General features: G+C 42.4%; 2 protein-coding genes across 3 annotated transcripts in view; one reads left to right on the top strand and one right to left on the bottom strand.

Moving 5' to 3' along the window:
- SUPT6H (SPT6 homolog, histone chaperone and transcription elongation factor) overlaps positions 1-6,865 on the bottom strand; it is a 31,234-nt gene extending 24,369 nt beyond the window's left edge. The window contains exon 1 of one of the 2 annotated variants that reach the window (XM_019981303.2): positions 6,714-6,865. The gene's annotated coding sequence lies outside the window, so the exon portion shown is untranslated. The remainder of the gene's footprint in view (positions 1-6,713) is intronic. The other variant, XM_070772740.1, reaches the window with a different exon arrangement.
- Positions 6,866-6,948: 83 nt separating this feature from the next.
- On the top strand, positions 6,949-14,614 carry SDF2 (stromal cell derived factor 2). The gene is made up of 3 exons (XM_019981304.2): positions 6,949-7,330; positions 11,198-11,394; positions 13,942-14,614. The coding sequence occupies exons 1-3, from the start codon at positions 7,180-7,182 to the stop codon at positions 14,227-14,229; spliced, it is 636 nt and encodes a 211-aa protein (XP_019836863.1). The 5' UTR covers positions 6,949-7,179; the 3' UTR covers positions 14,230-14,614.
- Positions 14,615-16,972: the final 2,358 nt, after the last annotated feature.

The following is a 16,972-nucleotide window of genomic DNA, read 5'->3' as shown; positions in this document are numbered from 1 at the left end:
AGATTCCACATGCTGCGGGGCAACTAGGTCTACATGCTGCAACTACTGAAGCCCCATGTCCTAGACCCCTGCTCTGTAACAGGAGAAGCCACCACAACGAGAAGCCCACACACCGCAACAGAGAGCGGCCCCCACGCGCGGCGACACAGACCCAGCACAGCCAAAAATAAATAAACAAACGTAGGCCTTCCCTAATCTACTGCACACCTAACAAGTTCCAGACATTTAATAAATAACCTATTAAGGCCAACACTGTCCTGTGGATTATAGCACATTTCTCTGTCCTTTCAACAGAGGAAAAAATATACTCAGAGATGAAGTCACTTGTTCAACGTGATACTACTTTCAACGGTAAGACCTGAGAGTTGAGTTAAGGTCTGTCTGACTCCAAAGAAACAGTTGTTGCTATCACATTTGCTATCACATCAGTAGCTCTCAAAGGTGGTCCAGGGATCACCCTCTCTTTTCTTTCATGTGTAGAGTGAAGTCTTCCAGAGGTTTTACGACATGTAATATCACAATGCGCTGAATGCAGAAGCAGGTGTGAGAATCCACATCACTGTATTAAAGCAAACATTAAAAAGATTTGCCAATGGGACTTCCCTGGTGGTCCAGTGGTTAAGAATCTGCCTTGCAATGCAGGGGATGCAGGTTCAATTCCTGGTCTAGAAACCAAGATCCCACGTGCTGCAGAGCAACTAAGCCCATGTGCCACAACTAACCCGAGGCAGCCAAGATGAATAAATAAAATAAATAAATATAAAAAAAAAAACTTGCCAAAATTGCAAAAACAACAAAAAACAACCCAACAACCACCTCACAAACCCCCAAACAAAAATAATGCTACTCTTCTTAAATTTTATTTTGTTTTGAAGATTATACTTGTTTTCCATAAAATGTTACAATGCAGAGCAGGCTTATTTTCTGTTTTACTGATAAACAATTTGCCCTTGAACATGGGTTTGAACTGCATGGGTTCACTTGTATGTGGATTTTTTTCCCCCCAGTAAACACAGTAGTATCTGTATTTTCATTGTACATATCTTAAAATTAAGTGTGGGAGAAAGTTTATGTTCTGTTAGAGATCACAATACATGGAATCAAAAGAACCCAGGTTTGAGTTTCGATTCCATTCAAAATGTTTCAGCTTCCTGCCCTTGGGTGAGGCATTCATCAATTCCTTTGTTTTTGAGGCAGAGATAGCAGTATGCACATTGTGTGTGTGGGGGGTGTGTGTCAGCAACTCAGGTCCCTGTTGTCCACGGGTCAACTATAATTGACACATAATGCTGTATAAAGTTAGGTGCATAATGTGTTGATTTGATATACTTGTATATTGCAAACAGGCTTATTATTAGGTTAAAATCAATTCACATTTATCTATTAGTTTTAACTTCTAATCTGGTAAACACCTATACATATAAATCTCATAAACATCCATAGATGTAACTCACATAAACAAAATGTCTTTGTAATCTTATATTACCTTCAAGAGTATAAAGGGGTCTTGAGATCAAAAAGTATGGGAGCCCCCTATATTAAACCATGTTTAAGTCCCACAGGATGGTGATATTGGAGCCTTGGTTAGATTGATGCCCCCCACCCCCCAAGATCTGTTTCCTTAAGGTCATTATCCTGAGTACAGCCAAAAGTGAGAAGTGAGTATCTAAAACTTCTGCCAATTAAATGTGGTGCTCTAATTTTAATATGGCTCCCCCTCAGCCCTAAGCTGAGTCATTAAAAACAGATTTGGGTACAGCAGCCCCCACACACTGCTTGCTTTAATTAGGCTATCAGACCCACAAATTCAGTCTTCTAAGGCCTCAACATCTTCACACTAGATGCTAGCTCCTCCAGACCAGATGCCCTACAGCCTACTTAGCAGAGAGAAAGTCAGTTTACCTAATGAAAGCAACGGCTTTCTTCTGTTCTGGGGGCAGCTGGTGCTGTGCTGTGCACAGCTTTCCTCCCATCCCCTAGGTTAGCAATGAAGTACGTGCTGTGCTATACAGCTGGGGAAGGCCCCCAGTCTAGCTCACTGCCAAGACCTCCAGTTAAAAGAGGCTGTGCCAGAAGCAATCTTGATTTGCTGCAACCTGGGGGAGCAGGATGTGCTGAGGGCGCTGCAGCAGCACTGCAGGCTGAGGCTGGCAAGCAGCAACCACTCCAGGACAAAACCACCACTCGTTAGTCTATGATTATCATTAATACATGACATCTGAGAAGACTCTGAGGTTGTTTGGATTTTGTATTTAGTACTCAGGCTCTTGAATTTTTCCCATATTCAGACTCTAAACTTAAATTCGCTCCTGAAACAGATCCAGAAGGGCAGTGGGGTAGTGAAAGGAGATTTCTCTAGGCGGAAGCACAGCTGCAGTAGAAGATGTGGCTCAAAGGGAGATGCTGTCGGTTACCATGACATTCTCTGGAAGAGGAATGGAGCTGGGATCAGATTGCCACAGGGGAGGCCCTCTGCAGTCCCTCCCTTTGAACAAGACGGTGAGGGAGGCAATTAAAAGGAGACCAGATCAAAAAGATGTCTGTTAATTCCCTCCACTGGCAGCTTCAATTAACATTTACAGTTTTGTTTTTTTACGGTACAGCTCTGTGCTGGGACTTGAGTATATAAACATAAGTAAAATATACTTTTGACCCTCGTGTTCACATTCACCTCACAAAAAAACTTGTAAATGAAGTTATGACAAAGCATAATAAATGTTTTACGGCACTTACATACGAGAACTATGAAAGCAATATGAAGACAGAGGTCGTCAGAGAACGCCTCACAAAAGGTGATGCCTGAGTTGAGAGGGAAATAGATGGGAAATAGATGGGGAAAGAGTAGAAACAGTGTCAGACTTTATTTTTCTGGGCTCCAAAATCACTGCAGATGGTGACTGCAGCCATGAAATTAAAAGACGCTTACTCCTTGGAAGGAAAGTTATGACCAACCTAGATAGCATATTCAAAAGCAGAGACATTACTTTGCCAACAAAGGTTCGTCTAGTCAAGGCTATGGTTTTTCCTGTGGCCATGTATGGATGTGAGAGTTGGACTGTGAAGAAGGCTGAGCGCCGAAGAATTGATGCTTTTGAACTGTGGTGTTGGAGAAGACTCTTGGGAGTCCCTTGGACTACAAGGAGATCCAACCAGTCCATTCTGAAGGAGATCAGCCCTGGGATTTCTTTGGAAGGAATGATGCTAAAGCTGAAACTCCAGTACTTTGGCCACTTCATTTGAAGCGTTGACTCATTGGAAAAGAGTCTGATGCTGGGAGGGATTGGGGGCAGGAGGAGAAGGGGACAACAGAGGATGAGATGGCTGGATGGCATCACTGACTCGATGCATGTGAGTCTGAGTGAACTCCGGGAGTTGGTGATGGACAGAGAGGCCTGTGTGCTGCGATTCATGGGGTCGCAAAGAGTCGGACACGTCTGAGCGACTGAACTGAACTGAGTTGAGTTGAGAGGAGGTAAGAAGATAGTCAGAAAAAGGCAGCATGAGCAAAACCTTATGAGCAAAAGGTTTGAAAGGGCCCAGTGGTCTGAAGAATAGCCTCAGAAGTCTGGTGTGGCGTTTAAACTATAAGACACTCTGCATTTGATGAGCAAGAGCCTAGGACTATTCCAATGATGCTCACAAATGACTACCCAATTTGGAATCCAAAAACCTAAGAGCTTAATAGACAAAAGTATTCAGAATCCATTTAAAACAAGTTCTTTTATTAAATTTGGGATTCAGAACTATGTTATGGAAAATCTTAATCACATCATTAGAATTTTACCTGTAATCATTTTAACATGCACACCATTATTTATAAGAAATAATCCTCTTAGAATCTTTTCAATGCCACTATTGTTAATAATGGTTAAAACATAATAATTAATTTTTTTCTTTCTGTGTTTCCTTTGGAGATAAGGAAAAAATAAAAGAGGAGCAGAAACAACAATATGTAACCAGATTCAGAATCCCTGCAACAGTTACTGAATCCTGTGCAACATGGAGAGGGTGTTGGGAGCAGATAGTTCCTGTTCTAATACCAAGGGGTAGATCTGCCCTTGCAGTACAAGAGCAGCCACAGTATGTAAATGAATGGGAGCGGCCTAATTTGGCCCATTTATTTTGGAGCCTTAGTTTGGTAACCCCTGATCTACAAGTATGGAAAGTCTTTAAAGAAGGTCTTTAAAGAAATGATGGCAAAGGTACCATGGGAACCTGTAATAGAGGATTCTAACCTGATTTTGAGCAAGTGGCTTGACTTTTTTTTTTTTTTTAAAGGAAAATGGAATTAACTAACTAGAAGAGCTGGCTTCTTTGGAGGTGGTTCAAGGAGCGGCACTGTTGGAGAAAAGAGCTCCGGCACAAGGCTCAGAATATGCTGAGGTGGGAACAGTGAGGGCTGGTTTGACTGGAGAGAGTCCATGAGTCAGAGGTGAGGTCACAAGGATCTTCTTAAGGATTTTGGATTCTAACTGAAAGGTGCTGGGACAGTCCTACAGGATTTTAAACCAAGAACTGACTTAGTAGTTTACTTGCTACTTCAGTAAGCACTTATTTAATGAGTGCCTACTACATGCCAGGCACATACAAGGCAAAAAATTCCTGCCCCTAGGATAACTATATTCTAGTCCAGGAGACAGACCACAAACAAAATAAAGCTGGCTATAAATGATAGGAAGGAAATAAACACCCTCCCCTCTGAGAGACTTAGTTTAGATTGAGACATGAAGCATGGGTAGGCTGCGGTATGCAGAGCCAGAAGCGGTTTCTGGCAGAAAAGGTGGGCAAGAACTTGGAACACAGCAGGCCATATCCCAAGGTCATGTGACCAAAGAATGGTGAAGGCAGAAGAATGTGAGAGGGAGAAGGGACCTGCTCAAGCTGGGCTGTGAAGGCTCCAGAGAACCACTGGAAAGGGAAATGACATGATCTGATCTGATCCTGCCATGGACTGGGAGAGGTTCTAGGTGGAAGCAGAGGAAACTGAAGATACTATCGTGGGAGTTGGGCAAAAGATGATGGTGGCTTGGAACAGGGAGGAAACGGAGAAGAGAGATTTGAAATACATTTTGAAGGTAGAAGTGACAAGACTTAATGAAAGACCTAAGTCGTTAGTTAGAAAGAGGTCTGGCTTTGGTACTCTCATCATGTACCACTCAGTAAGGTAGGGAAGAGCAGGTTTGGAATGATGGAAAAAAAAAACAACTTTCTTTTTTTTATGCCAGGTTTGGGATGTTTAAGAGACTTTTAAATGGAGCTGTTAAACAGGTATCTTGTGTGATTCTTAAACACAGAGGAGAGAAGGCAGGGCTAGAGATTAAACTTGGGAGAGGCCTGCTTTCAGATGGTACTTAAAGCCACAGGACTGGATCATCTGAAGGAAGCATGCAGAAAACCCAGCATCAAACTCTGAAGGAAATTCAACTGCAAAATGTGACTACCACTTCCTGGTGTGATTAGTCCCTGAATGAGATTTAAACCTCTTTAAATCATGGTAGCAATACCATGCTGATCTGATCTAGCAGCCACCCAAACCAACTAAATTAGCTTTCAAATGTTTCAGACTTCTACTGGCTGGAGGGCAAGTCATATAAAAGAGCTCTAAATTCACAACTGATGGGGGAACAATCATACTTTTGTCATCAATACACAGAAGACAAAAATCAGCAATTTTCAGATAAACAGTTGAACTTAAAAAGGTCAAACTGAACTTTTTTCCTCCAAAGAAATTAAATTCAAAATCTTTACACTCTTCATGTTCATTAATAGCAGCAGTGTAACTTAATACTCCCTTGCTACTTCTGATATTACAGTGAATTTCTACAGAAGTATTTCTGGATAGATAACAGAAAAATAAGCATCAGTACTTGCAACGAACAAGGGACATGAACTGCTTCGGCTGGTTCAAGGGAGTCCTTGAAGAGAAAGCAGAAACTGGAAGAAAATAAACTTCTGACTTAATAGTCCAATCTGATGTGTGTGGTAAGCGTTTGATGGATGGATAGATGTGTGTGCCTGTGTGTGTCAAGTTCCTTAGTTGTGTCTAACTCTTTGCGACCTCATGGCCTGTAGCCTGCCAGGCTCTTCTGTCCCTGGGATTTTCGGCAAGAATACTGGAGTGAGTTGCCATTTCCTCCTCCAAGGGGGTCTTCCTGACCCAGGGAACGAACCCGCATCTCCTGTGCCTCCTGCAATGCTGGCGGATCCTTTATCGCTGAGCCACAGGGAATGTAGCCATCTACAAAAAGTTCTAACTGTATTATTCAACAACATGAAAAAAGACGGAATTTGGCATCGCCTTCTAGCCCGATGACCGAGTTGCTCAAAGCTCCGTAGGTTTCACGTCCCCAGGACAAACAATTCGATCAGCTGATCCTGACTTGGAAGCCCCAGGTCCCTTCCATTCCCAACCCTATCGCGTGGCCCAGTTTTCAGAAGCTGCGAGAGAAGGACGGCATCCCAGGAAGTCTGTTGACACAACAGGCCACCCAACTCATGGGTTCTGGGTGGCACAGGGTTGGGAAGAACCTTGAGACTCTGAGCAACTACCCCGCTTTCCTCTTCGTTCTCCCTTACAGAGTCGGGAAGGCCGGAGGCCCCCCTTCTTCCCGTATACGGCTCCCCAGTGCCTCGTCCCTTACGGGACCAGGCCCTAGGAGCCTGGCTCCCTACCTGACTCATTCGAGGGACACGCTTTCCGGTCCAAACTTTACCTGCCTGAGGCCCGCCGCTTCTCTGGTGCTCTAAGCCCCCACCGAGGAAAATGGAGTCGTGGAACCGAGACTGGGAAAGGATAGTACGGACCCACCGCACGGCCCCTCCGCCGCCACCGCCGCCGCTGCTGCGTCAACGTGCTACGTCACTTCCGGCGCCCTGTCACTGGGAGTGGGCGGGCCAGTTCGTGCTCTCTTCTCCCACTCGGCATTTTTGGGTTCGTCAGAGGAGGGGGTTATCTGGCCGAAGCGGTTCAGGAAAGCAGTTGTTACAGGGCTCCGGAAACAACTAAGCGGGTCGGAAGAAACCAGGCCTAGCTTGTCCCTTAGGCCGCTCTAGCAAAGAACCATAAAGACCAGGCTAGGGCTTCTTCCTTTTCTCTTCTCTGTGGTTCCGCTTGCAGCTTCCGCTTCCGGGCAGGGGCGGAGTTTCTTCGGAGATTAGGGGCTCCGCGCTACAGCCAGGATGGCTGTGGTGTCGCTGCTGTTGTTCGGGGGCTTGTGGAGTGCTGTGGGATCGTCCAATCTGGCTGTCGTTACGTGCGGTTCTGTGGTGAAGCTGCTCAATACGCGCCACAACGTGCGACTGCACTCACACGACGTGCGCTACGGATCAGGTACGGCCATCGGGGTTCGGGTGGGCTGGGAAGGCCTGGTAGGCTCCGGAGGGGGCGGAGCCTGGAGAAACTCTGAGGGGTGTGGTCTCGGAAGGTTAGGGGAACCCAGGGAGCTTCTTGAGGTCTGGAGGCCGAGTCCGAAAATTCAGTGGTCCTTAGGCATCTTAATCGTAATCCTAGTTTCTATCTGGTGCGCTTCGTGCCAGGCATGTTACATAATTACTTTTAAAGACTACAACGTTACTACGGGGTATAGACTATTATTATCCTCATTTTACAGATGAGGAAACACTCAAATAAATCGCATGCTCAAGGTGTTGGCAACTAGTGAATGACAGTGACGGGGTTCGATCCAAATCTGTCCAGGTTCAAAACCTGCTTTCAGCTACTGCAGGCTGGCAGTACTCAGGGCAGGAGGGACAGACATATAGAAGAGTACAGTAAGTGCTGTTACATTGCCGAAGTCTTCGAAGACCTCAGTCTTTAAAGACTATAACCCTCTGTTTAGCTCTTTTCCATCTTACACTTGCTCTTCAACTCTTCCTTTGGCCTCTTTTCACTCAAACCTTGCCCTTCTTGTAAAGAAAAACTAAAGGACTCAACTGGAATTGAAGAGGAAACTGTTTAGAGGGCTTTTTAATGTATGAAATTAAAATGCTTAGCTTGTGGGTTCATCTGTAAGTTAGCAGTTATTTGTGGGTTCAGTCATTCAGTGTAGATTTAGTGAGCAACTACTATGTGCCTAAGGTTGTTCTAGGTACAGGAAATACAGTAGTGTGCCAGTCAGCACGTTACAGGAAAACAAAAACAGAAAGGAGAGAAAGAGGTTCAGCTAGTGAGATGTGAGAGGTGTGTGAGATGACTGCTAGATTTCTGTCTTCGATAACTGATGATGCTATTAGCTAAGAGAGGAAAGAGTTCTCTTAGACGGATATAGGTCTAAGATGGGGATGGGTCTGTAGTTCATGATACCCAAAACCTGTCTGACCAGTTAGACTAGAAGAGGAACTGAATTGTCATTGTTGGGATGTCTTAATAATCTTAGTGATTATTAAGTGAATACCTACTATATGTCAGGTTTATTGTATTTTAATTTGATGTGGTTTCCTACTTTGGATCTACTAAATCGAGTCAGAATGTGGGTGGAGAGAGGCCTGCCAGTAGGAATCTATAGGTTTAGAAAGCTCTTCACATGCTCCTGATGGGTAGCCAGATTTGAGAACCAGGTTCAAGTCTGGAGCTCAGAAGAGAGATTTGTGCTGAGCCTGAGGTAGAGAGTTAAGTACAACATCATTGTCTCAGTGGTGACTGAAGATGTGGGAAGAGTAAATAAAATTGCCCAGGATGAACTGTGGTTTGCAATCTGGTGTCAATTTGAAAAGCTCACTGAAGCACATGTAAATGCTTTTGTCCTGATCCCCAACCATTATTTAAGACTGTCTAAGGCCAGGGATGGAACTCTGGGTAATCCCTAAGTTTAAGAATGGGAGAGGAAGTGGAGGGTTGAACAGAAAGTGAAAAAGTAAGAGACAGAAAGTGAGGACTGCGATTTAGTGAAGCTAGCAGTGAGGACCAAGAGAACTGTTACGGCAGTAACCGGAATTCAGGAGGGAGAGTTGGTTTACCCTTAAAAAAAATGTACAGAATCATTGGGTTGAGTAGAAGAAACAAGAGAGAAAGTGGTAGTTTAGTCATAAACATTCATCCAGGTAACTGTGGACTATGGTACAGCACTGTATGTTAAGTGGTAAACGGAAAGTGTCATTGAAAGGTTATTGTCTGACAGGCCTAGGGGACTGAAGGGAAAGCTAGGAGGAACAGGCAATAATGACTGAGGAGAGCGTCTGGGAAATATGTAGTACCTTCATAGAATTGAGTACTGAATGAGGCCTAGGGAAGAGAATGGCTCTGGAGTTTATATGAGTGGGCTATTTGGGAGAGCTTGACAGTAAATAAAGCTTTGTGGGAAGCCAAGTGGTCAAGTGGTTAAGAGTTGTAGAGTCGGCCACCTAGGTTCAAACCCTGCACTGTCTCTTGGGATTGTGTAATCTTGGACATATCATTCATCTTTTTTAACACTCCAGTATAAAATGGGGGCAATGATAGTAAAACGTATCCCAGAGAATAGACGAGTGTATCAGATAAGAATATTCAAGTAAAAGGCTTGAGTTGGTATCTGACACCTAGTAAGTGCTCAAATACAGGTTAGCTAGTTAGCAATTATTACTTGTATAATCCCTCTTTTTTCAAGTCTGTAGGTATATATTTAACCTTTTTAGAGGTAAGATAACCTTTTAACCTGCAAAGTCACACCTTCTGTAATCATGAACCAAATTTAAATGACTCAAGAATACTTTTGTAACATGTTCATACTTTACTTAAAGGAACTGGATAACTGTAATGGCTTGTTGGATTAAAGTTGACAGCAAAAACTGGTCTCATTTTCATTGTGAAATAGGATAAAAAAATTTTGGATTGTAATAAAAATATTGGATTTTTTTTTTGACTGCAGGTAGTAGACTGTAATATATAGTGAACATTGAATAATGTTACAAACAATTAAAAATATGATTAGATAACTGACATATACTGGGGGATATCCAGGCTACTGTATACAGGTTAAACACTGCCTGTGCGTCAAGAAAACTGCATATGTTCATTTATTTAGTGTCCTTTGATGCAAATTTTTGGACTATTCTGGTACGGTACACTCAAATATAGTTCATCATATAGTAACTAATACTAGGTAAATATGTTGTGTTTCTCATACATGTTTTAATGTCGTAGAAGAAAAAAATATTATGAAACATAGGGTTTCCTTCCCACTCCTCCAAACCTTTTTAATGACACAGGGCACATTATTAGCCATAGGAAAGAGAGGAGTCAGGTTGAGCTCACCCTCTTTTCCTTTTTTTTTTTTTCCTTGTATATAAAAACCCTTTATTGATGAAGGTTAGAAGAGAAGAATCTGTAACTTAATAATTTTTTGAATGTAGTTATTTTTAATTGAAGGGTAATTGCTTTACAGTATTGTGCTGGTTTCTGCCATACATCAACATGAATCAGTAATAAGTATACACATCCCCTCCCTCTTGAACCTTCCTCCTACCACTCGCCACATCCCACTCCTTTAGGTTGACACAGAGCCCCAGTTTAAATTCCCCAAGTCACAGAGCAAATTCCCACTGGCTATCCATTTTACATATGGTTCATTTTCCCATGCTACTCTGTCCGTTCATCCCACCCTCTCCTTCCCTCCCTCCAGCCACGCCCTGCTGCCCGGCTCCAGGCCCAGAAGTCCATTGTCTATGTCGGTGTCTCTGTTGCTGCCCTGCAAATAGATTTTCAGCACCATCTTTCTGGATTCCATATGTATGCATCAGTACATGGTGCTTGTTTTTCTGTTTCTGATTTTACTCTGTATAATAGGTTCTAGGTTCATCTCCTTCATTAGTACTGACTCAAATGTGTTCCTTTTTATGACTGAGTAATATTTCATTGTATGTATGTACCACAGCTTCTTTATCCATTCATGGGTCAGTGAACATCTAGGTTCCTTCCCTGTCCTATCTATTGTAAATAGTGCTGCAATGAAAATTGTGGTACATGTATCCTTTTCAGTTACAGTTTTCTCAGGCTATATGCCCAGTAGTGGGATTGTTGGGTCATGTGATAGTTTTATTCCTAGTTTTTTAAGAAATCTCCATACTGTCTTCCATAGTGGCTGTATCAATTTATGTTCCCATCAACAGTGCAAGAGGGTTCCCTTTTCTCTGCATCTTCTCTGGCATATATTGTTTGTAGATTTTTTTGATGATGGCCATTCTGACTGGTCCTTTATAGATATAAATTTTTTTTTGACTACAGGTAGTGGGCAGCAGTCGGTGACAGGTGTAACCTCTGTGGATGACAGCAACAGTTACTGGAGGATACGAGGGAAGACAGCCACAGTGTGTGAGAGGGGAACTCCCATCAGATGTGGTCAGCCTATCCGGCTGACACACGTCAACACTGGCCGAAACCTCCATAGTCACCACTTCACCTCACCTCTTTCTGGAAACCAGGTGAGGTGGCGTTCTATGGGTCACTGCTGCTCAACAGAGCATTTACGCAGTTGAGTCGTTTGATATCTTGGTTCTTAGCCCTTTCTCTTCCAGGTATAAATCTCTTCTGTGCAGACCTGAAGAATTGCCTGTCTTATAAGGAGAAGGAAATTGTTTCTGGTCAAAATAGAGATTACATCTAGATCAAGAGATGGGGCAGAAAGAGAGGCTAGGTATATGTTAGTGTATCATAAGTTATCCTGGTAAATCTGGCAATAAAGAAACCCAATGTTTTCCAAACTTGCAATAAAAAGTATTATTATTTTCTAATGATGCCAACTAACCACATTAGGAGAATGAATTAGGAATTGTGCCCCCCCCCCCCCCGCCCTTTTTTTAAAGCCTTGAACTTCTGAGTATGTGGATCCCCTAATGAGTGCTTTCTTCTCACCTCCACTCTGTACATAGTTTTCCCTGTTAACATTTTTAACATTAGTATGGCAAATTTGTTACAGTTAATAAAACAGTGCTGATACATTGTTGTCAGCTAAAGTCTATAGCTCCTTCTGATTTCCTTAGTTTTTACCTAATGTTCTTTTTCTGTTCCAGGATCCCATCCACATTACATTTAGTTGTCTCCTTAGGCTACTCTTGGCTGTGACAGTTTCTTAGATCCTCCTTGTTTTTGTCGACCTTGACAGTTTTGAGAAGTGCCAATCAGGTATACGATAGGATGCTCCTCTGTTGGAATTTGTCTGATCTTTTTCTTATGATTAGACCAGATTTATAAAGGTTTTGGGGAGGTAGACTACAGAGGTAAAGTACCATTTTCATCTCCTATCTCAAGGGTACATAGTATCTTACGATTGCTGATATTGATGAACTGGCTGAAGTAGCATTTTTCAGGTTTGTCTGGTAAAGTTATTCTTGTCATCTTTTGCCTTTGCATACTGTACTCTTGGGACGAAGAACTCTTGACTCTTATGTCACTGTGCACAGCCCTTACTTGAGTGAGGAGTTAGCTCCTCCTCCTCTAGGGTGGGATAGCTACATAATTTATTTGGAATTCTTCTGCATGGGAGATTTGTTTTTTTCTGTATTTATTCAATCATTTATTTATACCAATATGGACTTCTTGATATGGATTCCTGGATTATTTTTTATATGTACTTTGAATTATTATCCAATACCACTGTCTCTATTATGTTGCTCACATTATTCCAACTTTGGCTGTTGGGAGCTCTTTCAGTTGCCTCCTGTATCCATTTGACATGCTCCCATCATTGTGTTTGTGTGTGGCTGTGTTTTTAGCACTCCCTTACTTTATGGCACTAAATTACTACAGGCTTATCTTGTCTATTTCTTTCCCCAGTCCTAGATTCAGCTATTTCCCTACGGAGTCCTGCTTCCGTTTATTGGAGAAGAGTATTCTTAGAAACCAAGATCTAGACTTTGCATGAACTCACTACTACTGGGGTTTTGTTTCTTTGAGATCCTCTCACCTGCCAGAGCAAAGAAATAACATGCCTGTGTGTGTATATGTACATGTCTATAAGTGATCATACATGTAATTGTCTGTATCTGTAAGTTAAACTTGAGTTCTTACTGATATCTCCAACTCTAATCCATTGCCACATAGATCATTTTAGCTCCTCTCTGCTTATTTGTAAATTCCTACTCTTAACAGTGAGACACCTGGCTCCCAACACTGTCATCCATTTACTTACTTATTCAGTTCCAGTATACAAGTATAGTAGTAGGATTATTAATTACATGTAGTTTCTTTTGCCTTTAGTCTTTATTTCCAATTGAGATTATTAATTACATGTAGTTTCTTTTGCCTTTAGTCTTTATTTCCAATTGACTGAGTTTATCTTCTAAAATTTTATAGCTGTAAGTGTATATTTAAGTTACATGTGTTTGGTAGTGATCATTTTGTAATGTCTAGAAATATTGAGTCAGTATGTTGTACACCTGGAAGTAACATAGTGTTGTAGGTCAATTATACTTCAATTAAAAAAATTATATATATCTGAAATATCAGCAACTTTTAAAATTGTTATAGAAACTCTGAATTTTTGACCTTATGGGGAATGGGATTAGAATACAAGTGGAAGACAGACTTTGCTATACTTTGCTCAATTAATATTTATTATTTAATTCTCACAATTATTTTGTAAGGTGTTATCATCATCACTTTATAGAGGAGGAAATGAAAGCGCAAAGGAGTTACACAGGAAGGGACAAAGCTGACATTCAAGGTTTGCCTGGCTCCAGAGCCCATCCCATTTCTAACTTGTGTTTCTCATCAGGTCACTTAATGTCTAGTTAAGGGAATGAGGTAGGAATATTTAAAGTCAAATAATAAGAAGTAAAGTGTTTTCAGACTATAATAGAAAATATAAGGCAAGTAGAAGATTATTTGCAAAGTAATTTATTTTTAAACAACACTGGAGAGCCTTTTATTTTTCACTCTTGGATAGCCTCGTTTTCTTTCCATTGCCTCCCTCCCCTTTTCAAGCCTGTGTGTCAGCTATACTAATATTGCTACCTATCTGTGTCTTCCAGGAAGTGAGTGCTTTTGGTGAGGAAGGTGAAGGCGATTATCTGGATGACTGGACAGTGCTCTGTAATGGGCCCTACTGGGTGAGGGACGGTGAGGTGCGGTTCAAGCATTCTTCCACTGAGGTTCTGCTGTCTGTCACAGGAGAACAATATGGTCGACCCATCAGTGGGCAAAAAGAGGTGCATGGCATGGCCCAGCCAAGCCAGAACAACTACTGGAAAGCCATGGAAGGCATCTTCATGAAGCCCAGTGAGTTGCTGAAGGCAGAAGGCCACCACACAGAGCTCTGAGTCTGGAGGCTGCGAGCCAGCGTCACCACACAGTGTTCCTAGACGTCTGCTGCTCTTTCGCCCTTTGGGTCCCTGCCACAGGTTCCCTGGGCAGTGACCGTGTCCCCACTGAGATGAAGATGCATGACAGGAAACCATGGCTGTGTTTGGAAGCTTCAGCCCTTCACACTTGAGTGGGTGTTTCTCCCAGACTTGGGTCAGCTCTTTCTGAGTACAAGACTTGTTGGTGAAGGAGCAGAAGCTTTTTATTAATAGGACAAAAACTGAAGGAGGCATCCCTCCTAGCTAGGAAATTTTTATTCCTCAGAAATTTGGCATCATGGATTATTAATGTGTGTGTTTTTTCTTCCAGTTTCTTTAAAACGATAAAAGAATTTCATTGTTAGTCACTGTGTTGTCATTTATAAGGTGTGCTATTTCATAACCTGATTAATCCTTGAGTCCTAAAAGTCATTGCTAAGTTTTGAGATGATGGGAACCTTTGATGTAGATCCTCGTTTTTTAAAAACCTTTATTTTGTATTGGTGTATAGCCAGTTAACAGTGTTGTGATAGTTTCAGGTGCACAGCGGAGGGACTCAGCCATGCATATACATGTATGGTGTGGACCCTTGTGAGAGCCTTACTTGCATCCTGCTTTTTCTGTCTTTACTTTCTCTTTTCCCTCAGCACCTCATCTTTATTAGATTTTTGACTAACTATTGCTAAAGACCCTTAATAAATAGCCAGGAAGATGTTTTACTTTGGATATGTTACTGCACTTGAGCAAAAGGGGTAGAGGTAGAAAGTGGAATCAACATTTATTTACTGTTTGCTAAATACTAGGCACCATATTATAGATCTCACCTCATTTAATCCTCACAAATACATTACCAGGTAGATAACTACAATTTTACCAATGCAGAACAGAATAGTTGAGTTATTACCTGAATTCTTAAAGCTAGTAAGTAATTTGAATACAGGAATCCAGCTGTGTCTGCCATATGTTCTTTTTACTGCAGTACAACCGTATTTAGCTCTTGGGAGATAACTATACTTTTTGGACAAATATAAATATCTCTCTTTGAAAAGGGGTTAGAAAGCTTTTGTCCTCTGTTTACCTCACTTCTTTTCTCTGCTGGGTAGATCCAGGAGGTTTGCTCCTCTGTCCTTCAAGGATGTTAGTGATAAACAGAAGTGACTGCCATCTGCTGGAATTTCATGACTTAGCAGGACCTTTTTATTTTTAGAAACCTTGATTTTTTTTCCTTACTAGCTTTAGGGAGTTAATGTTGAACATTTGGGGATATCAGGTCTGTGCCAGATGTAGCCCATAACAATAAAAGGATTGATCTCTTACAAGGACTTGTCTCAGTAAGCTGAGGCCAGGAACTACTTGAGGAACTCCATCTCTGCCTTCTCTCCTCTTTCTCCATTTTAGTTGCATTGCTTGCTTGAAATCTCTCCAAAAAAAAGTAGACAATATCAACATTTCATGCTACTGAGATGGTTGGGAGTAGAGTGGTAACAGTCTGGGGAGAAAGGAAGTGATAGGAAACAGTTGAGTAAAGAGTAACTCTTCATAATGTAAGAGTAGGGAGTTGAGGAGAAGGTGATGGCACCCCACTCCAGTAGCAGCAGCAGCAGGGAGTTGTGTTGTAACCACTTCTCCGTGGCTTGGTCAGTGTTTTTACTCAGTTGTTGGGCCCTTCCTGAAAGTCAGGAAAGAAAGATTATACCTTGGGGCTGCAGGTTACAAGGTGGATGGAGGACCTTTAGCACTGGAGATAAGTATGAACTTAGAAAAAAAAAAAAAGTGCCGGAGCCTTGGGGAGATGTGAAATGACCGATAAGAGGACTGACTAGATGTGAAAGGAAACCAGTTGGAGGGGTAAAATCAACTCTGGGTAACCTAGGTGAAAGCTGAAATGGTGCTTTATCTGTAGGAGTGAAAAAAGTCTCCAAGAGAAAGCCTGGAAGATGTTTAGGAGGTTAGGATGTCAGAACAAAGGGATATGAAGTACTTATTTTGAAGTAAGTATGTCAAAGAAGCTAAAGCTAAATTTAAGCTTGTGTTGACATCACTGTACTAGTGTTGGACAGAAACTGTCCAGTGCCTTCATTTTACAGAGAAGGAAACAGGCAAAATAAAGTTGACTCTGAATTATCTATTTCATGTAATTATGCTTGCTCCCCATGTAAATTGTTGCTGAAGTGCAAGAACAATATTCTCTACTTCAGTAATATACCCCTCCTAGCCCAGTGCCTAAATGGTGCTATTCTCAGTAGTAACTGAAAACTGCAGTGAAGAGTCCAGAATGGTGCAACTCATTCCTTTGTGGATGGAATGAGGTGGGATTTTTGAGGCCTTTTAATTACTTCTTGGTTTCCTCCTTATTGATGTTCAGACAAGAATGAGTTAAGATAACTAGTTTGTGTGACTCGGAAGTATAACTTCCGCGGTAGCCTCAGTCCGAGCCCTAAGTAGCCAAGCAGACTACAAACTACTCCGGGAAACTGCTTTGAAAGTGGAACTCTCTGCGGCCGAAACTACCCAGCGAAGGCCACTGCCAGCCAGCGAGGAGGGCCGCGGGCCGGTGGCAAACCCCCGGCTCCGCTTTTCCGGGTTCAGAACGGTGCGCCCGGGGGCGGGGCTTGTATGTCAGTCGTAGGCCGCTACCCTGCGCTCTCCTTCTGGAGCCACGCCTTCACTTCGCGCAAGCAGCCAGTCGGCCCCGCTGGATCGCGGGCGTCGGGCGGGGCAG

The sequence above is a fragment of the Bos indicus genome, chromosome 19, assembly GCF_029378745.1.
Source record: "Bos indicus isolate NIAB-ARS_2022 breed Sahiwal x Tharparkar chromosome 19, NIAB-ARS_B.indTharparkar_mat_pri_1.0, whole genome shotgun sequence".
In the NCBI taxonomy this organism is placed as follows: Eukaryota; Metazoa; Chordata; class Mammalia; order Artiodactyla; family Bovidae; genus Bos; species Bos indicus.
This window is presented reverse-complemented; position numbering and strand designations above follow the sequence as displayed.